Genomic DNA, 20,639 nt, shown 5'->3' on the forward strand with positions numbered 1-20,639 from the left:
CCAGCGCTGCAGCCAGGCCCACTGGAGCTTCTCCAGGGTCACATCCCTCATGGCCAGCCTGAGGACCGAGGCCTGTGTGGAGGGAAGGCTGCTTGGGATGGGAGGGTCAGGAAGCCTCTACAGGAAGTGGCATCTAAGCTAAGACCAGAGCACCAGAAGTTCCAGCCAGGGGAAGATCTGCAGCAAAATGGGGAGGGCAGCTTTGGACGGGCTTTGACTGCTGGGTCACTATGTTCCCAGAATTCTTACTTAACCTCGACCGTCTAGGGTAGCATTGGCAAACTGGTTTCGCCGAGTGTGTTACCGATGGGCAGTGCTTGCGTGCAGCGTTCCCGATGGTAGAAACCTGCCAGATTCTGCAAGAACCAGAGTGCCTTGATGGATCAGCAGATGCCTGCTTCGGGCAGAAACAGGACACCCCCCAGAGCATCAGGGTCGCAGAGGTCAAAGTTGACGTGGAGGGACCCAGAAGGGCTGGGCCATAAAGCAAGAAACGGGAGACTGAGGAACGAGAATTTAATGTCGGGGAAGGAGGATGCTTAGGGTGCAGCCTCTGGCAGGGGGACCCCCTGGCCCTGGTCTTGGGCCAGCAGACGCAGAAGCAGCGAGTGCAGGGCCCGACAGACAGGTGTGTAGCCCAGGCGGCTCAGATGCAGGTAATCGTACATGTCATGGTGACTTATGGTACCGTCTGAGTGCACAAAGCCGGGGTCGGCATCCAGGAAGTGGGCCCGTGGGTGGCCAGCCAGTGCTGCCCGGACCAGCTCGTTCACCCGTCGGTTTTTCTCACGAAGTGGGTTAGGGTGCTGGCCCCTCGGAAGCAGGCCCTGAGGAAGGGCACCAAGAGTTGTGAGGAGACATCCTACCCACATCTGGGTATCCTGTGCTCTGGGCCAAACCGTTCACCCTCACCACGAGTCCCCAGCTGTGGAATACACTAGGGATGGGAAAGCGGGGGGATTGGCAGGATGATTCCTGATACCGTGTCTGAGACCCCAGTTCAGCAAGAACCTTCTGGGTGCCAGCCCCTTGCCAAGTATCAATCCTAAAAATGTCAACAGCATGGCAAAGGGTCAATCCCTCTTTCTGAGGAGGAAAGGTTCTGGCCCGAAGTGATGGAGCCTGGATTCATCCTGGGAATGCCTGACGACTTCTGGCTAATTGTTTTGAGTTTTGCAACACCCCCAGAACCGTCAGCAGTTTCTTGGGCAAGAGAGGCTAACTGGTCCCTGAACGTGACCTTAACTACAGCCGCTGGGTGTGTAGCAAGCCTCGATGTGAGCTTTTGCCTGAAAGCCACTTCTCTGCTGCCATGCTGCCCAGAACCAGCTGTGGCTGCACCTGAGGGGGTCCCGGACCACCGCCATTCTTTCCTCCCTGACCTCCCACCATCTCACCAGCACCACGACCCGGGCCTGGGGCTGCCGTTGGTTCACCAGTTGCACAATGGCCTGGATGCCACCAGTCACTTGCTCTGCTGTGTGCCCATGGTTGTTGGTACCCACCCAGACCACCACGATCTGTGGACAGAGAGGCAGGAAGCAGTGGTAAAGGGGGAGGCCTAGGGTGCTTTCGCTGCCCACCCAAGCTCCGCTCACCTTGGGCCGGATGTGTTCCAGCTCTCCATTCTCCAGCCGCCAAAGCACATGTTGCGTGCTATCGTTGCCAATGCCAAAGTTAAGTGCGTGCAGAGGAGAGAAGAGCTCCCGCCAGATCTGTAGACAAGAAGTGGTGTGGGCACAGGGGCGTTGGCAGCAGGGACCACGGCCCTCTGTCCGAGCGTGCACCAAATGTCAGCACGGAAGAGCCCTGCCTCATGGAAGGAGTCTGGTCAAAACCTCACTTTATGCAAACCTAGTATAGTCTCCCTTTCCCGGAGCCCCACAGAAGCAAGACTCACTTTATGGAAACCCACTGGGCTTGAGTCACGCATTGAACCACTAGCCTTACAGCTGATGAAAGCCTTTATTTACAGTTTGACCTCACTCAGTGGAAAGATAACATAATTGCGCCCCCTTTGTGGAGAGCTAGTACAGCTGACTTTCACTTCGTGCAAACACTGCAGCTTTGTGGCCATTCACTAGGGCTGTGCACTCCCTGAAGCAAACAATAGAGTCTCACCTCAGGCAATCTCGCAAGAAAGCCTCAATCTGACAAAGATCGGTCACACAGTTCCTTCTCAGTACAATGTTGCCCCTTACACCAAGATTTGGGGCGTGGGGTGCTGCCTGAGGCTACTTCGGGGAACCTCATACTCTGTCTGGGCTGGGGTCTGATCCAGGTGTGTCAGTGAGGGCAGAGGCCCGGGTGGGGCAGGGGGACGGGGACGGGCCTCACCTCGCACTGGTGCATTAGCTGGACCAAGGAGTCCCCGATGAAGACCACTTCGGGTTCCTTATCTTTGCTGTCGGCCACGAACCGATGGTGCTTTGGGGACGTACAAGGGGCAGTGAATGGCACGCGCGCTCCTGGGCCCGCCCCGCTCCGCTTCCTTAGGCAGCACCGCCCCGACTGCCCGGTTTCCTAATCGCGTACAGAGAGCCGCGCCACACAGCTGCTCTCCTGAGGCCCCTCCCGGACTCCCGAGTATCGCGGGCCGGGTCGCTCACCAGGGACATCCAGCGTCCGTCGCCCTGCACGTCCTGCACCGGCGTGGGCTTGCTGGCTGGGTTCTCCTCTCTGCTCATCTTGGCGCCGCAGCTCCTGCAGGATGGGCGAGCGAGGCCGACCCGGGAGAGTTGGCCAAGGAGGTGGCTCCGCCACGCCCACCCCTCCCTTCCCGGCAACAATGGACGGTCCCGACGCCCGCACTCCAGCGGGGACGACGGCCGATCCCGGGCGCCGCCTCCTCTGCAGGAGCGGAAACCTTCACTTAGAAGGGGAGACGGAATCGGGAACACATGCTTCCCCCGCGGCTGCCGCGCAGTGGACTCGTCCAGCGCTTCCCGCCCGGGCCTCTCTCTCTCTCTCTCTCTCTCTCTCTCCCGGGCCTCTCTCTCTCTCTCTCTCTCTCTCTCTCTCTCTCTCTCTCTCTCTCGGGCGGCGGCCGCTAGCGCACTGGGGCACCTGGGGACGGGGAGGCGAGACCATCCAGCACCCGTGGGGGAGGGAGAAACGACCACATCGGTGTCAGGGGGAGGGGCGAACTACCTGAAAGGCCGAGAGTGGGGGAGGGGAATCTAGAGCCTTTTCTGGTGGGGGAGAAACCATTTGCTATAGGGCGAGAAATGTGCGGACGGGATCACCAGGGGTGTGTGTGTGTGTGTGTGTGTGTGTGTGTGATCACCACCTGTGTGTGTGTCTCATTCACGTGGTGGGGGGAGAGGAGTGAGTGGAGGGACGGGTTCACCAGGTGTGTGTGTGATCGCCAGCTGTGTGTGTGTCTCATTCACGTGGGGGGGGGGGGCGGGAGTGAGTGGAGGAGTCCATTCCTGGATCCCTTGAGGGGGTGGCTCGCACGCACCTGGCTAGGAGGGGACGCTCCCATTTTCTACTGACGTGGGGAGAAAAAAGGAAGATGGCAAAATGTGAAAAATAGAGCCTCAGTTGTTAAGCCTCAGGCTAAGGCAGCACCAGGACTTTAGTGACCTTACCTGCTCGTGCCCCCACCCCAGCCCCCCTCTCAAAAGCACCAGTGTTTGTGGCATAAGATCTAAACTACATAGCTTTGCATTACATACATCACAGGCAGCTGCAAAGAGGGCAGCAGAATGTGCAGAAAGAGAAAGGAAACTCGAGATGCTTCAAGGCCTAGGTCCAGCCTGGCGCCCCTCCCGCCCAGCTCATCTTGCAGATCCGTGGCCTCCATTCCCCTCCCTAAACCCACAGGTGTGTCTGGGCTCTGAAACCTACATCCATAGCCAAGGCCACCTAAGGTCGCCCCCCAACACCCCATATTAATCTCAAATCTCAAGTCTTCCCAGCTCTTCCTGTTCTCAGGGACCAGGTGGTGGTGGTGGTGGGGGGTCCTCTACCCCCTAAACTTCCTGGTTATATTCCTGAAGCTCTACTCCCAGATGGGACCTGCCCATCTATTCATTCTTTCTGGGTAGGTTGATACTGAGATAGTCTTATTTATCATGTTAATGTTTTGCCTCCATCCACTGGCCTGGAACAGGGCCTGACTCATAGTACCAGGTACCATCGCTGCTCACAAGAACTTGAATGAATATTAAATGAATGGGTCAGATCCTGGCCTTGTCCCAGCGTGTTGGGGAAGACAGATCAGACAGACACAGAGCTGGGAGAAGGATCGAGGCTGTGATTAAGAGAAGTAGAGAAGGAGGAGGAAGAGAAGGACTCTGAGGGTGAGGGGTTTCCCAGTAGTATTTGAGTTAGGCTTTGAAAAATCAGGAAGACTGGGTAAGCAGTATTACACAGGGAATATAGCTTATGGGGGGGGGGGTGCCTGGGTGACTCAGTCGTTAAGCATCTGCTTTCGGCTCAGGTCATGATCCCAGGGTCCTGGGATGGAGCCCCGCATCGGGCTCCTTGTTCAGCGGGGAGTCTGCTTCTCCCTCTCCTACTCCCCCTGCTTGTGTTCCCTCTCTCATTGTCTCTCTGTCAAATAAATAAATAAACAAAAATCTTTATATATATATGTATGTATATATATATATACATACACATATATATATATCTTATTAGGGCATGGGGAATACTCTGGCCATAGCTTGATTTTAAAGGTTGAGGAGGGGGCATGGCGCCTGGGTGGCTCAGTCAGTTAAGCTGCCGACTCTTGATTTCAGCTCAGGTCATGCTCTCAGGGTCCTGGGATCAAGCCCTACATCGGGCTCCGCACTCAGCAGGGAGCCTGCTTGAGGATTCTCTCTCCCTCTCCTGCCCCTCCCCTTGCTCATGCTAGCTCTCTCTCAAATAGATAAATACATCTTAAAAAAAAAAAAAGTCTGAGGGACTGAGTGTAGATAGATCAATTGGAAAAGGTAGAGAAGCACTTCTGGAAGCACAGCTTAGCGAGAAACAGCTTTGAGGCATTCATCTCATTCAAATCAAGCGCTGTTTCAGGTTAGGTATATTGGCTCATTTCATACTTACAGCCACCACATGAAGGACGTACTACTACCAACTCCATTTTACAAATTAGGAAACTGAGGGTCTCAGCAGTTACACACTTGTCCAAGGTCACACAACTAAAATATGCAAGTTTGGGCATTTGAACCTGGGTAGTCTTAACACCAGATCCAACTTCTGAATGACGACTCTACACTGATTGTCTGGGGACCGGCTGCAAACGGAGACTATGATGGCCCTTTTCCCCCTTGTGCCTCGTCTCATCGCACCTTCCAGAGAGAAAGTCCGCTATTAGACATCTAAACCAATCAGCATTCAGGAAGGGGGCGGGCCCCAGTGTGCCTCACAGCCAATTGGTGGGCGGGAGGGGTCTAAGGACAAATGAGAGAGGTTTCTGAAAGTAAGGCTGGAATGGGCGGGACTATAACCGGCAGTCTGTGCCTCGTGCCCGCCTCACGGGAGCAGGAAGCCGAAGGGCGTGGGAGGGACACACGCATGCGCGTTGTGCGCAGGAGGCCCAGCGTGAGGCCCGGAAGAGACCCCGGTCCGTCGTGAGCTAGGGTTACCGCGGAAAAGAAGCCACTGCACCCCACAGCCACGTGGGGTGGGTGTGGGGCGGGGTTCGTTGGTCCAGGAGAAGGTGAGGTGCTCCACGCCCTGCCCCCACCAACCGTACCCCCCCTCCCTAACCTCAACTGCCCACCCTTGCCTGGGCTCCTACCCTAGGCCACCTCGCTCCCGTGACTAGGCCCCAGTTCCTGGTAGCTCCGCCGTCGCCCTTTCTGCTTTCCCGAGGTCTTCTCAGCCTCTCCAACTTCTTTTCTGCCGTTTCTCTCCTGCCTTTCTCCCTCTGCCCTCTCTTTCTGCATTCTCCAATACCTCCTCTATCCCTGGATTTCTGCTCTGTCCACAATCCCTTTCTGGTTCACCAGATCCCTGTGGTCTCATGATCCCGTCCCCATCCCCCATCTTCTAGCTGTTTCCTCACGACCCTGTACCCTGTAGCCCTTTGTTTATTCCCTGACAAATCTTCCCATTGATCATGACTCCCTTGACCCCACCCGACCCCTATGAGTCCTTCCCTGACCAAGCCTTTGCCAGTCGTTCCCTCCCCACTACCTTACTCCCATCTCGTCTCTGTAAATAGTATTTCCACCTCACCCCAAACCATCTCCTCTTCTCACCATTCACTCTTAGTCCCTGACTTACCTGCATACGGTTAACCATCCTAGCTTTCTCTTCCAGGACACTATGGACCCCCGAGGGCCAGCCCCCCAGCCTTTCCAGCGGCCTGAGAAACCTGGTCGTGTCCGCCGTCGGAAGACCAGGCGGGAGCGCAACAAGGCCCTGATGGGCAGCCGCCGGCCATTGACCCGTCAGTATCCTCCTGTGACCAGTCAGGATCCCTCTGTGGCCCCTACTGCTTCCAAGCTTGTGGTCATAACCCAGGGCCGGCTGAGCCGGGAGCACCGGGGTCTCTTCAACCACGAGGTGAAATCTCTGGATGTGGCACGGCTGCTTAGCTGTGAGTCCCTGGAGCCAGGCACCCCTTCACTGCCCACCAAACCCTCCCCGAGCCCAAGGCGTGCCCAAGAACCAGCCCCGCAGCCAAGGGGCAAGGAGAACCAGGTGCCTAGAGGCTCCGGCCCAGGCCCACCCAGTCCCCCAGAGCTCCCTGGCTGGGGGCAGCTGCTGGAGGAGCTGCAGTGCCAGCTGATTCTGCCACAGGCCTTCCCCAGGAGGAACCTAGTGCAAGAAGCCAGGGATGCCATTGTGGGCACCTTACAGGCCTGCCATGGCTGTGTGCCCGACCTCACCGTGGTGCTCCGTGGCTGCCAGCCACCCTTACCAGGTGAGCCTACCTCCTGCTCCCTGTACTCCCCTTCCCCTTGTCTGCTCTGGCTCAGCTGTCCCCCATGCTTTTTTCCTTTGTGCCAGGGACCAAGCCTGGGGGCCCTGAAAGCCGAAGGATGACACCCTCCTGGATCAACAGCCCTGAGCCGGCCCCAGGGGAGGGGAGGCAGAGGAGGCAACAGAGGACAAAGGAGCTCACCTTTGCCATGCCTCACACCTCCAGCACTCCCATGGTGCACGGGGTGAGCCTGGCACCGCCGAAAGGTCCCTGGCCACCCCCCTTGCCCTTGTTGCCTTCGCCATCCGGGGCAGCCTGGGGCCCCCCAACAGCCTTTGACCTGCTGAAAAGCATCTGGCTGGTAGCCACACCGCCCCCTCCGCGGCCCTGGGGGGTCGGGCCCCAACAGCCCGTGCCTCAGCCACCATCACCCTTGTTGCCCAGAACCTCTGCCCTGGACTGGAGCCCCAGCCCCCCTGCCCCACTGCCCAGTCTCTCCTGGGTGGTGGCCCAGAGCAGTCCAGAGGCCTGGTCCTTTCCACCCATGAGACTGTACTGAGGGGGCTGAGGCTGGGCTGGGGATACTCCTAATCTCCTCAATAAAGTACCTTCTACATGGTCCTCTTGATTTTCAGTGAGTGGCTGACCCAGGACAGCAGCTTTGCTTTGTTCTGAGTTCTGGGTCCAAGAGGGAGGGGAAGATACTGTCACTTGTCACCTTCCTGGGGTTTGAGGCGCCAGGGGGCTGGGGAAACCTGGGGCTTTAGTCAGTCCCACACGTTCACCCACTGAAGCCAACTATGTGCCGGGAGTGCAAGGAGGCAGTGATGATCCTGCCCTGGTGATGAGGGAGTTATTCAGAAAGGAGCAGACGTAGACCTTTACACATTTTAAGATTAGTAAAAACTTACTAGTAGAGGCGGAAAAGAACCATCTCAGGCAATCCTAGAAATGCTGTTCTGTGGGACAGTATGTGCATATAGTCCATATCCCTAGGCTGTCCTGGGACCTAGAGTGAATCATGTCCAGGCCCTGCCCTTAATGGGCTCCTGGTCCGGCGGGCACAGGAACTGTGTTTGCAGGATCATGACAGGAGTGGCAGATGAAGCCTGAAGCTGCCCCACAGACTTTTTACTTCGGCCCAAGATATATTTTACATTTTTGAATTAATTGCCTACTATTACAAATCAGTTTGCTTTAAAACAAAACAAAACAAAAGCCTAACACATTTCTGGCTTCTCTGGGAAAAAAAAAGAAAGAGAGAAAGAAAGAAAAGATCTGGCAGCAGACCTACTATCCCTTCTGGCAACAACTGGCTCAAGCCAAGTAGCAGAGGCCGCCTTTTCACGGGGCTCACACTCTCTCACACTGAAATGTTTCATGCACTTATGTTTCCTGCTTGGCCCCTGGCTTAGAAAGTTTTTTAAAATGATATTTTGAGGAGCAACACATTTTTTTGCAGGGGAGAGGGAGGAATGAAGCTAGAAATGTTTGTTGGAATCTGATCAGGAAAATGAAGCTGAGGGACTTGGACGCTACTCTCTAAAGCCTTTCCAGGGATCCTCATTGCCCACTGGGAAACCATAAGGTTGGAACCAGCTGGTAGGGGACTGAACTGGGAGATTACAGGACTTGGCTGAGGTCTAATGAGAAAGTGGCAATGTTGGGTTTTGAACCCAGGTAGTTGATTTCAGTCTGCTGTGGACTTCTCACAACACCACCTCTTCTGAGAGGCAGCAAGCCCGTTTCACACCCCAGTGAGCAGTGACTGGACAGGGTCAGGCAATGGAGTGGAGTGGTTGTGGTCCAGGGTTGTGCCATCTCCGTGTTTTGTGACCCAGAACAAGTGGTTTGCCCTCTCCCGCCTCTGTGTCTCTGTGGGCACTTCACAGAGTCCACAGGATCTCAGGTGGACACAGCTGGGGATGGCTGTCATGCGGGGCGGGGATGAGCAATGAAAGAGCAGTTTGGGTACTAAATTCGGGGGAGGTCAGGACAGAGCTGGGGTCTGTGGTTTGGGGGGTCATCCCGAGATGGCAGTCTGGAGGAGGCGGCACGGCTTAGGGGAATGGGAGTTCAGTGTAGGACACGGGGAGCCAGAGGTGTCAGGGACACTCCCAGAGGGGAGGACTTAGGCTGGGGCGGGGTGGAGAGGCATCCTCTCTCACACCGATTGGGAAGGCGGCAGGCCAGGCCATCCTGGGGGAGGGGGCGGGGAGCGCGGCGGCCGGCGGCCCCTTTAATCGGGGGCGCGCGCTGGCCGGCCCGCGCGCTCTCGCCGCCGTCGCCGGGCCGGAGCGGGAGTCGGAGCGGAGCTGGGGCCGGGGCCGGGGCCGGTAGCGGGCGGAATGGAGCCCCCGCGAGCGCCCGCTCTGCGCCTCCTGCTGCTGCCGCCGCTGCTGCTCCTGCTCCTGCCCCTGCCCCCCCGCGCCCGGGCCAAGTACGTGCGGGGCAACCTCAGCTCCAAGGAGGTGAGCGCGCTGGGCCCTCCCCTGCCACCCGCCGGGCCCCCGGGGACCCGAGGGAAAGGAGGGAGGAGGGTGCCGCCCCGCCCCCTGCCGCCCTTCCCTGGGGGTCCCTGGGAGCCGCGGGGGACGGGGCGGGGGGGGAATGGGGCTGGGGTTATGGGGGTGGGGGGATTGGGTCAGTGTTGAGGCTGAGGGGGCTGTGGGGTCGAGAAGAGACTTGGGGGTTGTAGGAGGGACATTGAGGTCAGAGCTGGGCGGGGAGGAGGGCCCGGTTGGGAGAGTCGGAGTTTGGGGGGGGGGGTGGGGGGGGGGGACGCCGAGGTGGTGCTGAAGGGACAGCACTTTTCACTCCGCCAAGAGCCTTGAGTTCACGCTCCTGCTCAGGGCCGGGAGAGGGCCCCAGCACGACATGGTCTCTGGGACCCCCCTGGGGGGCATGTGTGTGGATAACCCATGGGGGTGGCAGTCAGATTGTGTCTGGGACTGAACGTGGCCTGGGTGGGTATCTGGCCCTCCAGGATCTTTCTCAGGGCACTCGGAAAATGGGACAAGTGTTTGAGGGGAGAAGAAACTTGGGGGGGGGGGGGGGCTTCTGAGGCAAGAATCCTGGACCCAAAGCGAAGGGATCACAGAAGTATTTGGGTTGTAACTTGGTCCTCTTATGCTTCTTGGGAAACCAGGTACCCAAGGGTAGGGAAGGAAAGTTGGGGGCCCATGGAGTTGAGGAGAGTTCTCAAAGGACTCAGCAGGACTGGGCCCCTTTTTCAGGACTGGCTGTTCCTGACGAGATTTTGCTTTCTTTCGGATTATGGCCGACTGGACTTCCGTTTCCGATACCCTGAGGTGAGCCTTCTTTAACTAGTCTCCATGCAGAGGCTGGATACTCCCTTGGCCTCCCAAGGCAAGGACCACCCCAGCTCTCTGCACTCCCCCAAACTTCAAAATCTCTGGGTTTGCAGGCCAAGTGCTGTCAGAACATCCTCCTCTATTTCGACGACCCATCCCAGTGGCCAGCTGTGTACAAGGCAGGGGACAAGGTGAAGGCTGTGAGGAGGGTGTATGGGGGGAGGGGGGGGAAGGTCGAGGCTGGCCAGGGGGTGACCATGTCCCTGCCTTCCCCAGGACTGCCTGGCCAAGGAGTCAGTGATCAGGCCCGAGAACAACCAGGTCATCAACCTCACCACCCAGTACGCCTGGTCAGGCTGTCAGGTATGGGCCCAGTCTGGGGGAGTGGGCAGGTGCTGAAGGCCGAGGACCTGGGGGCTGCACAGACCGGCTTCAGCCTTCTTCTTGTTTCTCCCCAGGTAGTGTCAGAGGAGGGAACCCGTTACCTGAGCTGCTCCAGCGGCCGAAGCTTCCGCTCTGTGCGCGAAAGGTGGTGGTACATCGCACTCAGCAAGTGTGGGGTAAGGGGCTGGGACGGCCACCTGGGCCTTTTCCTCCTTGCCTTCCTGCTGATCCCCTGCCTGCCCAGGCCCCCCTCCCCCCTTAGGCCGCCACACTCTCCACAGGGAGATGGGCTGCAGCTGGAGTACGAGATGGTCCTCACCAACGGCAAGTCCTTCTGGACACGGCATTTCTCGGCTGATGAGTTTGGTGAGTATATGGGGACCCAGAAGCCAGGATCTTTGTGGGACTCTAGAGTGGGGTGCCTGCTGAGGAACCGCCAGCCTGACTGAACCATTTCCTCCTTCTACCAAATCGGCAGGGATCCTGGAGACAGATGTGACTTTCCTTCTCATCTTCATCCTCATCTTCTTCCTCTCCTGTTACTTTGGATGTGAGTCCAGCACATGGTGGTAGTGGTCGGGTTAGGAGTTATGGGGGGCAGGACTGGGGGAGGTGAGCTACTCTCCCTTCCTGTCTGTGAATCCCCCTCCCCTACCCGTCTTCTAGATTTGCTGAAAGGACGTCAGTTGCTCCACACAACTTATAAAATGTTCATGGCTGCAGCAGGAGTGGAGGGTGAGGTTTAGAGTAGCCCAACTTTGAGTTCTGTCAGAGGAGGGGCCTAGGGTCCAGACACCTGGGTCTGAGGGAAGAGGGGCTGGGGGCCTGGACTCCTGGGTCTGAGGGAGGAGGGGCTGGGGGCGGCACTCCTGGGTCTGAGGGAAGAGGGGCTGGGGGCCTGGATTCCTGGGTCTGAGGGAGGAGGGGGCTGGAGGCCTGGACTCCTGGGTCTGACGGAGGAGGGGCTGGGGGCCTGGATTCCTGGGTCTGAGGGAGGAGGGGCTGGGGGCGGGACTCCCGGGTCTGAGGGAGGAGGGGGCTGGGGGCCTGAGGGAGGAGGTGGCTGTGGGCCTGGACATCTGGGTCCTGGGGAGGAGAGGCTGGAGCCTAGACTCCAGAGTCTCCTAGGACATCAGTGGGAAGAAATGGTCTAGAGTCCTGATGGGGATGAAGGAGGAGTTCTGGCCATCTGGATCATAGTGCTAGGGAACAGTGATGCCGCAAAGCCGGTTTCTGTCCTTTCCTCCCTCTGCCCATTCTCCCCTCAGTCCTGAGCCTCCTGTTTTTCTGCATCTACTGGGGCCAGTACGCCACTGATGGCATTGGCAATGGGAGTCTGAAGATCTTGGGTGAGAACGAAGTGGGCCGGGGAAGGGTGCCCGGGCTCGCTGCGAGCCCTGTGTCTGAGACACCCTCTCCTCCCTTCTCGCAGCCAAGCTGCTCTTCTCCTCCAGCTTCCTCATCTTCCTGCTGATGCTCATCCTTCTGGGGAAGGGATTCACGGTGACACGGTGCCCAGGCTGGGGCGGGAGGGAGTGCTGGGGGGAGATGTGGCTGGGCTAGGGAACAGGGCACTCGGGTGGATCTGGGGGGTGGCTGCCCGCTTCTCCCTGACAGCCCCCACCCCTGCTGTCTCCCCTCATGGCCGGCCGCCAGGGGCCGCATCAGCCACTCGGGTTCCGTGAAGTTGTCTGTCTACATGACCTTGTACACCCTTACCCACGTGGTGCTGCTCATCTATGAGGCCGAGGTGAGTGCCACCCGCCACTGCCCAGGCCTTGCCTTCCCGCCACCCCCCCCCCAAGGCTTTTGGCCACCTCCTCCACCTGTCTGCCAGCCCTTCTTCACATCGCACTCTTGCTGGCTCGCTCGCTCCCACTCTGCGATTTCTGCCTGCCCATCTGTCTCTCTGAGTGCATGCCTCCCCTCTTCACCATCTCTGAGGAGCCTTCTTCCTCCTCCCTCTGTCTCTCACTGTCTGTCACATTTATGCTCAATGTCATGACTGAGAGTTCAGGAGTCCCGCAGACCTGGATTCCACTCTGGCTCTCCCACTCCCCAGCTAGCTGACCTTGGGTGATGCCCGCCCCCTCTAAGCCTGTTTCCTCTTCTGGAAAAGTAGGAAGGTTTTACCTATCCCAGGGAGGCTTCTCTAAGGCTTTATATCACCTTGGCTTTGACTTTGGCCAAAAGGTGTCCCTCTTAAGCCTCAGTTTCCCCCTCCGTGAAGTGAGGTGATAATAAGACCTAACTCACCGAGTTGAGGCAAATGGAAAAGCTTACGCATGGCAGGTGTCTCGCCCCATGTTGGGCCCCTGGTAGCGAATGTATTCTCTTTCTCTACGTGCTTCTGTTTCCGTTTTGTGCTCTCCAGCTGCTTCTGTCCTGACCAAGTACCTCTGCCCCCTGGGTGCCCAGGGGTGGGGTCTGGGGTCCCTGTGTGGAGGGCAGGGGGTCAGAGCTATGACGAACCCTCTCCCTTGCGTCCAGTTCTTTGACCCGGGCCAGGTACTGTACACGTACGAGTCGCCGGCGGGCTATGGGCTCATTGGGCTGCAGGTGGCGGCTTACGTGTGGTTCTGCTACGCCGTGCTCATCTCCTTGCGCCACTTCCCGGAGAAGCAGCCTTTCTATGTGCCCTTCTTTGCTGCCTACACCCTCTGGTGAGACGTGCTGGGCCCCCAACCTGTCCCTGTCTCCTGGTCCTGGGGCTTCCCGGAAACGGCTATCCATTTCTCAGGCCCTCCTCAGTCAGGCAACTGTCCCAGAGTCTGCCAATGACTCACTTTGTGACCTGGAAAAAATCACTTTCCCAAATTAAAAAAAGAAAAGAAAAAAAAAAAAAAAAGAGTGCCTCAGGTAGCCTACCCATAAAGAAAGGATTCTCTTGAGCATGTGTCAGGCAATATGTAAGGCACATAGTAAGTGTTCAATAAAAGCTAGTTGTAATTTTTCATCGTTCAACATAACATAGCAGTACAGCAGGCAGATTCTAAGCCTGACTGCCTGGGTTCAGATCCCAGTTCTAAAGCTTGTAAGCTGTGTGACCTCACGCAAAAATTAACTTCTGTCGGCCTCAGTGTCCTTACCTGTTTAATGGGGATGGAAATTGCACTTGTTTCGTAGCATCATTGTGAGAGTTAATGAGTTTATATACATGAGACGCAGTAAGTCCTTAATTGTTATTGTCCTGTGTTAATTCATTCACCAAACATCTTTTGATTTCCTATCAGGTGCCACGATTTGGGGTGGGGTGGAACTGAGTTAAATTCAACCTAGTCTTTGCCTTCCAGAATTTCCCAGGCCAGTGGGATTCCTGCCCCCCTTTTAACCTCTGGCTTCTGAAGGTCACACTGGCTTCTCTCCAGTTTGGGACCCACCTGGGCCCCATGTGTGTGTGCATGGCAGGGGAGCTGGGGCCATGGGGTGGGGACGAGGGCAGGGGCAGTGTCTCCACTGACCCAGTACCTCCCCTTCAGGTTCTTTGCGGTTCCTGTGATGGCCCTGATCGCCAACTTCGGGATCCCCAAGTGGGCCCGGGAGAAGATTGTCAATGGCATCCAGCTGGGGATCCATTTGTATGCCCATGGCGTGTTCCTGGTGAGGAAGGGCATCCAGGTGGGGGTGGGAGCCTGATGGGCGGAGGATGCGTGAGGCTGAACCTTCTGTTCTGAGCTCTCCATCCATTTCCTTCACTTCATCCCTTTAGTCATCCAACAGACATTGAGAGCCTGCTGGGTTCCTGCAGGCTGCTCTCCTGTGTCGTCACCCCCCCCCCCCCCCACAGTCCACCCTCTTTTATTCCTCACTCCCATCTTGTCCTGGCCTCTTCCCCAACCCAACCCCCCCCTTTTCCCTTAAATAAACTCTACGCTCAATGTGAGGCTCGAACTCATGACACTGTGATCAAGAAGCCGCATGCTGTACCATCTGAGCCAGTCGGGCGCCCAAGAACCCCACCGTCTTTCTTTCACCCCCTCCCATTCCCATTCCGGACCCTGTGTCCCCAGACTCTCACATTTCTCTTCTCTATCCCCCTGCCTTTCCCAAACCCCTTGGTCACTACTCCACCCTTCCCCAACACGTTCTCCCATCTGCCATCACAGGCCATTGTCCAGGAAGAAGCAGGTGGGGTGGGCCAGACTGGGGTCCCAGGGGACCTGGATCTGAATGATATCGAGAGGCTATCAGCACCAACCTCTTCTTTGCCCTGGTTTTTATCCTATCTGGCCTTCTGGGTGACAGTTCATGTATCTATAAGTTCATATACCTTGTTTAATTGTCAGAGCAGCCCCAGGACAGGATGGATAATGGTTGTTGAACCCACTCTACAGAAAGGCCCAGATGGGGGAGGTGACCTGCTAGGGCTCCATGGCCTTTGGTATTAGGGCAGGGACTTTGAGCCCAGTCCTTCTCCAGCAGACCATGAGAGGGAGCCAGACCTGGATATAGGCATTGATGAGGGTCCCAGGTCTTGCCTGACCCCAGGGGTCCACAATGTGCTCTGGGTGGGGAATGTACTCAGTCACAGGTGGCCAGGCCCCCCATCTTCCACCCCAGAGCCTGACTTAGTTCCAGACTCACCATCCCAGCACAGCCCTTCTTGAAACTCTGCAGGAAGTCAGAAAGGGACAGAAAGAGGAGAAATGCTGGGAACCATCATGTGCCAAGCTCTGCACCAGGGGTTTGCATTTCTACCCTCTCCTCATCTTTCCAAGGAGGCACTGCAATCCCTTTTCCCCAGTGAGGCTGAGGGATTTTTATCATCGTGACCCAGATCCCATACTCAGTGAGCTGTGGGGCGAGAGGTGGGGTGCGGGCCCAAACACGGAAATGCAGTGCCCTTTTAGCTATATTTCACCTTCAGCCAGTTTCTTTCCTAAAAATGCTCAATTAGGTGAGCACAGCTCCACCTCTGGCATTCCCCAGCTCCTTGTCTCCTGTTGAGCACAACCTTAGTGGGGGGTCATGCTGGGCTCCCATGTGCAATGCTAGAGTCACACCTAGTCCCGGCCCTCATTACTTACTAGACTAACTGGGGACACATCTCTACATTCGACCAATATTTATTGAGTGCTTATGAGGCAGGTACTGTTCTAGACGGTACTGGGGATTCAGCAGGGAACTGAACAAATTCCTACCTTCATGGTGCTAACATTCTAGAATCTATCCGGTGTTGTCCAATTGACCTTTCTGTGTTTATGAAAATATTCTATACTCTGTGCTGTCCAATACAATAGCTACTATCCACATGTGGTTACTGAGCACTTCAATGTGGCTAGTGTGACTGAAGACAAACATTTTCATTTACCTTTGATTAATTTAAATGTAAATAGCTCCATATGGTTAGTGGCTGTCATACTGGACAGGGAAGGATGCTGACACTTAACCAATCTGCGATAAGTCAGTGATCAGGGCTCTGATGGAGGAAGTATCGCAGAGTGGTCGACGGAAGAAAAAGGTGGGAGCTCAGGGCACCGTGAGAGCCCAGAGTAGGTGCCTAATCCAGGCTGACGGGCCGCAGGGAATCGTGGGGGATGTCCAGTGAAGGGGGATCCTTAGGACCCCATGTTTATGGAGACGGCCTGAGGCCTGGACAGCGCTTCTCCAACCAGCACCTGGCCTCTCGCCCCAGATCATGACACGCCCTTCGGCAGCCAACAAGAACTTCCCGTACCACGTGCGCACGTCGCAGATCGCCTCGGCCGGGGCCCCGGGCCCCGGAGGGAGCCAATCCACGGACAAGGCCTTCCCGCAGCACGTCTATGGGAACGTGACGTTCATCAGCGACTCGGTGCCCAACTTCACGGAGCTCTTCTCCATCCCCCCGCCCGCCTCCTCCGTAAGCCCCGCGCCCCCGGCGCACGAGGAGCTGCTGGCGCCGCCCCTGGAGTACCTGACCCCGCTCCCGGCCCCGCCGCCGCCCCCCTCTCCCAGGCGCCTGAGCCCACCCCACGCCTTTCGCACGCCCCGAGCCCCAACACCGCGCCGCGACCTACCCCCGGCGCCCGCGCCCACCCTGCCCGATTGGGTCCTGGCGCTGTTGCGCACGCCCCCGCAGACGCCACGCGCCGTGCCCCCGCCACCAGCCTTCCGCGGCTCTCCACCCACTCCCCGGCCGCCGCCGGAGTTCGCCCAGCGCGCTCCGACGCCGCCCCTTGAGTACCTGGCCCCGCTGCCCAGGCGCCCGGCCACCCGGTCCTTCCCTGATTGACACCTGCGCCCGCACCTCGGGAGGGGGGCTCCTTTGCGGGGAGGGGGACGGGCCTTCGGGGCCGCATCTGCCCCCCGTGGGTCCCGGATGGCCTCTGACCCTGACCCCCCTCCCAGGCCGGGAAGCAGGTGGAGGAGACGGCGGTGGCGGCGGCGGTGGCCCCGAGGGGCCGCGTGGTGACCATGGCCGAGCCGGGCGCGGCCTCCCCGCCCCTTCCCGCTCGGTTCCCCAAGGCGGCCGACCCGAGCTGGGATGGCCCGACGCCGCCCTATCAGCCGCTCGTGCCCCAGACGGCGGCGCCGCACACCGGCTTCACCGAATACTTCAGCATGCACACGGCCGGGGGCACCGCACCCCCGGTCTGAGCACCTTGCCCACCCCGCCCCTTGGGCCGCGCGCCGGGCCCCGGCCGGGCTCCGGATCCCCGCTCTATCCCGGCCCCAGGGCTCTGCCATCCCAGGCCTTCCCGACCCTCCCCACCCCGCGCGCCCAGGTAGGGGTGCGTACTGTCCCGCTCCGCCCCCTTCCCCCGACTTTTGTGCCAAACGGTCCCGCGGGAGCCGCTCTCCCCGTCCCCTCCCTCAGCCCCTGCCCCGAGCGGCGCCGGATTCTGGGCTCCCGCTGTTCCGAGACCTACGGCCCCCTGGCCCCCTCCGAGACCTCTGATCCCGCCGGACCCCGGAACACCAGTGACGATCGCCGGGACCCTGCCCGTGACTCTCCAGGACTCCGCGACCCCGAGCCATTGCTCCTGGGACGGATATTGTGAATCTGGTCTCGACTCTGAAACCTTCCCTTGGATCTCTGTGACCTCGGACCCGAGCTCTGCCCACCCCTATCTCCATCCGGGGGTCTTCCCTCAGGTCCCCGGCAGAAAGACTTTTTTCCCTTCTTGCCAAAATAAAGCGGATTCGTTGAGTTTTTATCTATAAAATGGCCTCTTTACATCTTGATGGTGCTCAGAGGCGGGGCGGAGCATGAACCATTCCAGGCTCTGGACCTCAGCGTGTCCACCTGTGAAATGGCATTTTGGGAGGGGCCTGCATAACCTGGCCTTCATACTGGCCCGGAATCTGGGGGCACTGAACATCTAAATCATCCAACAGAACCCTCTTACTGCACCGCTCCTTTATTTTTTACCGTCTCTTCTCCAGTCAGGGCTAGAGGCGCCCTCCAGTGGCACGAACTTTGCTCAACCACCTGTACCCCGAGTCTGGGTTACGATTTTAGCACTGCGCATGTGTACTTCTCTCTTCGCAAGCCAAGGAGGTCACTGCTGCGCACGCGTCTGGGAACAAATGGGCGGGGAAGTTTCCGGAAGTCTCCCTCTGTGGAGGGGTGGGGTTGGATGCTCCGCAGTCCTCCCAGGGCCGCTCTGACCAGCGGCTCTGCGACTTCTCGCCTCCTCTCCATCTTTCCTCCCACAGCGGCCGCTCGGCCCCCGCCCCCTCGTCCTCCCGGCGGGTCTTCCCAGGCCGCTCTGGCCCGAGCGTCCCCTCGTCTCTCTGATCTGGCCCATCCGGCTCCGGAGGGAGGCGCGGGTGGGTGAGCAAGGGAGTGCGTCTATGGGGTCCAGGCCCGAGCCCCTGAAGACGGGCTCCGCCCCCGACACCCGCTCGCGCCCCGCCCCCGGCTGGAGGGGTCTCTCTCGGATCTTCCGGGCCTGGCCCGGCACGACCCGCACCCTCTATGGAGGCCCCCGCCGGGCTGTAGAGCCCTTCGCCCCCTGGGGACCCACCCGTATATAAGGTCCGTTTTGGCCTGCAGCGGCCCGCCTTTATAACTGCTGGACACCGTTTATGGGGTCAGCTAGCCTATGGGGGCCCGTGACTATAAGGGACTCCCACGGTCCCTAGGGGTCGGCCTCGTCCATAACGACCCCATTTACGGGTCCTTCCATGGGTCTGTAGGACCTACTCCGCGGTTTCCAGAGCCCGTCTACAGCGGCGGTTCCCTTCGTGGGGTCTGCAACTCCTGGACCTCCCTGGTCTACAAGGCCATGTCCCGTCTATAGAGGTCACATTTGCAGGGCCTCACGCCGCGTGGAGGGTCCTCTCCCGGTCTTTAAGGCCTGTCCCGTCTGTAAGAGTGCGGGAGGCGGCGATGGCCCTGGGCCTGGCTCTGGCCGTGGCGCTGGCTCTATCTTTGGCCCTGCTGGGGCCTCTGATACCTGGGGCCCAGGCAGGGGACTGCAAGGGGCAGCGGCAAGTGCTGCGGGAGGCGCCAGGCTTCGTGACGGATGGTGCGGGCAACTACAGCGTCAATGGCAATTGCGAGTGGCTCATCGAGGGTGAGTGGGGCCGCGTGGGTCACACACCCACCCATTCGCTGATTCATTCATTTGTGCACTCATTAATCCCACTCACCACATTCCCACACCCCGGTTCTGGTCCAGGCCCTTTGCTCTGAAATGCAGCCAACCTGGGCCCTGTCCTGGAAGTCCTTGAAGTCTGGTGGGGGAGTTGCACCCAGGCCCAGATGGACAATTACAAGCCAAGAGCATCAATGAGAGATACTCTGAATGATTGTTAGCAACTCAGGCTCTGAGCCCAACCACCTGCTTCAAATTTGGGTTCCACTTCTCACTAGCTTTGTGATTTGGGCAGGCAGCTTCTTTTCTCTGAGGTCCAGCTCCCTCTCCTCCCAAGTAGGGTTCATACTAGTATTGACCTCATAGGGTTGTTGGAATTCAATGAGAACACCATTTAACATGCCTGGCACATAGTATGTACACGGTAGATGGTATTAGGATTATACTGTTGTTATTTTTAAAGTAATTCAATAAAGGCATTTTTTTCAGTCATTCATGTGCCAGACATTATATTTGTTATTGAGACATAACAGAGACCAAGGCAACCCTAGCAATCCGTGATGACTTGGGGCTTAGAATCCAGTGGGGAAGACAAACACATGAATAGAGAGTGACAACCTAGAGTGGTTGGGACTGTGATGGAGGAACCCCAGGGGCCTGTGGGAGCCAGAGGAAGTACCTGGCCTGGGGGCTGGGAGAAGAGAGAGGGCTTCATGGGGGAGGAGATGTCTGAGCTGAGACCCAAAGGACCAATAGCAATTAACCGGGAGGAAGAGTAAGAGCATTCCAGAGGGAACAGCCTATGCAAAGGCCCCATCCTTACCCTTATGGGCTCCTAGTCCGGTGGGGGAAGCAAACCCACCCCCAAGGAGTGGGAAGCCCAGAAGATGTCTGATTTAGCCTGGCCTGGAGCTAAGACCAAAGCCATGTGAAAGAGGGAACAGAAGGGCCCCCCAGGCCAGGAGAATAGCCCATGCAAAGGCCTGGCAGCAGGAGGGATGATGCTTTTGAGGACACAGAATACAAGAACCAAACAGTGAACCAGAGGGTAGAGGACTGATTTTGACCTGTATTCTGAGGGCACTAAGGAGGTGGAAGAGAAGTCCCAGGGCAGTGCCTGGAGAAGTCCAGGAAGGCTTCCCTGTAGCGGATGTAGGAGCTGGTGTTCAGGGAGTGGTAGGAGTCCCCCAGAGGAGGTTCTGGGCAAAGGCCAGAGGCGTGATGTCCCAGATCAGGCACGGTCTCCCTTTACAGGCTGCAGACCTTGGTCTTTATCCGAGGACACTGGGGAGTGTGGGAGGGTTTTGAACAGGGAAGGACATGATCTGACTTAAGTTTTAGGTCTCTGTGGCTGTTGTATGGGGTATGGATGAAGCATGTTTCTTGGGGATGAGTGTGTCTGTCCCCAGCTTGGGGGCCATTCCTGTCTGAGGGTGTAGGTAAGCACAGAATGGGAAATATGGGTATGCGTTTGATGTATACATCATTCTCTGGCCTTAAAGAGCCCAGCCTTGTTGGGGATGGTAAGGCTGG

At 58.0% G+C, this 20,639-nt stretch overlaps 4 protein-coding genes across 5 annotated transcripts in view; 3 read left to right on the forward strand and 1 right to left on the reverse strand.

Moving 5' to 3' along the window:
- Positions 1-482: 482 nt before the first annotated feature.
- On the reverse strand, positions 483-2,872 carry PAFAH1B3 (platelet activating factor acetylhydrolase 1b catalytic subunit 3). Its single transcript, XM_032388306.1, has 5 exons — positions 2,610-2,872; positions 2,338-2,427; positions 1,599-1,715; positions 1,398-1,520; positions 483-827 (listed from the first exon to the last, which is right to left on the reverse strand). Exons 1-5 carry the CDS (start codon positions 2,685-2,687, stop codon positions 540-542), a joined length of 696 nt encoding a protein of 231 aa, XP_032244197.1. The 5' UTR covers positions 2,688-2,872; the 3' UTR covers positions 483-539.
- Positions 2,873-5,592: 2,720 nt separating this feature from the next.
- PRR19 (proline rich 19) lies at positions 5,593-7,442 on the forward strand. Its single transcript, XM_032387943.1, has 3 exons — positions 5,593-5,671; positions 6,277-6,883; positions 6,970-7,442. The coding sequence occupies exons 2-3, from the start codon at positions 6,283-6,285 to the stop codon at positions 7,440-7,442; spliced, it is 1,074 nt and encodes a 357-aa protein (XP_032243834.1). The 5' UTR covers positions 5,593-5,671; positions 6,277-6,282.
- A 1,719-nt stretch (positions 7,443-9,161) lies between these two features.
- TMEM145 (transmembrane protein 145) lies at positions 9,162-17,703 on the forward strand. Its single transcript, XM_032388202.1, has 15 exons — positions 9,162-9,354; positions 10,120-10,194; positions 10,311-10,388; positions 10,474-10,560; positions 10,656-10,757; positions 10,863-10,947; positions 11,060-11,131; positions 11,248-11,316; positions 11,850-11,930; positions 12,014-12,092; positions 12,238-12,331; positions 13,072-13,244; positions 14,061-14,181; positions 16,217-16,423; positions 16,912-17,703. The coding sequence occupies exons 1-15, from the start codon at positions 9,232-9,234 to the stop codon at positions 17,158-17,160; spliced, it is 1,695 nt and encodes a 564-aa protein (XP_032244093.1). The 5' UTR covers positions 9,162-9,231; the 3' UTR covers positions 17,161-17,703.
- Positions 17,704-18,144: 441 nt separating this feature from the next.
- The window catches only part of MEGF8 (multiple EGF like domains 8), a 41,680-nt gene continuing 39,185 nt past the window's right edge, over positions 18,145-20,639 (forward strand). For both annotated transcript variants that reach the window (XR_004297497.1, XM_032388085.1), the window contains exon 1: positions 18,145-19,085. Coding sequence is in view for 1 of the 2 variants with exons in the window: in XM_032388085.1 (XP_032243976.1) it covers positions 18,899-19,085 (187 nt within the window). In the remaining variant the exon portion in view is untranslated. The remainder of the gene's footprint in view (positions 19,086-20,639) is intronic.

The sequence above is a fragment of the Phoca vitulina genome, unplaced genomic scaffold (genome assembly GCF_004348235.1).
Source record: "Phoca vitulina isolate PV1807 unplaced genomic scaffold, GSC_HSeal_1.0 scaffold52, whole genome shotgun sequence".
In the NCBI taxonomy this organism is placed as follows: domain Eukaryota; kingdom Metazoa; phylum Chordata; class Mammalia; order Carnivora; family Phocidae; genus Phoca; species Phoca vitulina.

Coding starts and splice junctions, on each gene's coding strand:
- PAFAH1B3 (XM_032388306.1), bottom strand. CDS start 2,687: ATGAGCAGAGAGGAGAACCCAGCCAGCAAGCCCACGCCGGTGCAGGAC. Junction 1,716..2,337: donor AGCTAATGCACCAGTGCGAG/GTGAGGCCCGTC, acceptor TCTTGTCTACAG/ATCTGGCGGGAGCTCTTCTC. Junction 828..1,397: donor AGGCCCGGGTCGTGGTGCTG/GTGAGATGGTGG, acceptor GCCCTTCCTCAG/GGCCTGCTTCCGAGGGGCCA.
- PRR19 (XM_032387943.1), top strand. CDS start 6,283: ATGGACCCCCGAGGGCCAGCCCCCCAGCCTTTCCAGCGGCCTGAGAAA. Junction 6,884..6,969: donor CTGCCAGCCACCCTTACCAG/GTGAGCCTACCT, acceptor CCTTTGTGCCAG/GGACCAAGCCTGGGGGCCCT.
- TMEM145 (XM_032388202.1), top strand. CDS start 9,232: ATGGAGCCCCCGCGAGCGCCCGCTCTGCGCCTCCTGCTGCTGCCGCCG. Junction 11,317..11,849: donor GGCTGCAGCAGGAGTGGAGG/GTGAGGTTTAGA, acceptor TTCTCCCCTCAG/TCCTGAGCCTCCTGTTTTTC. Junction 12,093..12,237: donor AAGGGATTCACGGTGACACG/GTGCCCAGGCTG, acceptor GCCGGCCGCCAG/GGGCCGCATCAGCCACTCGG.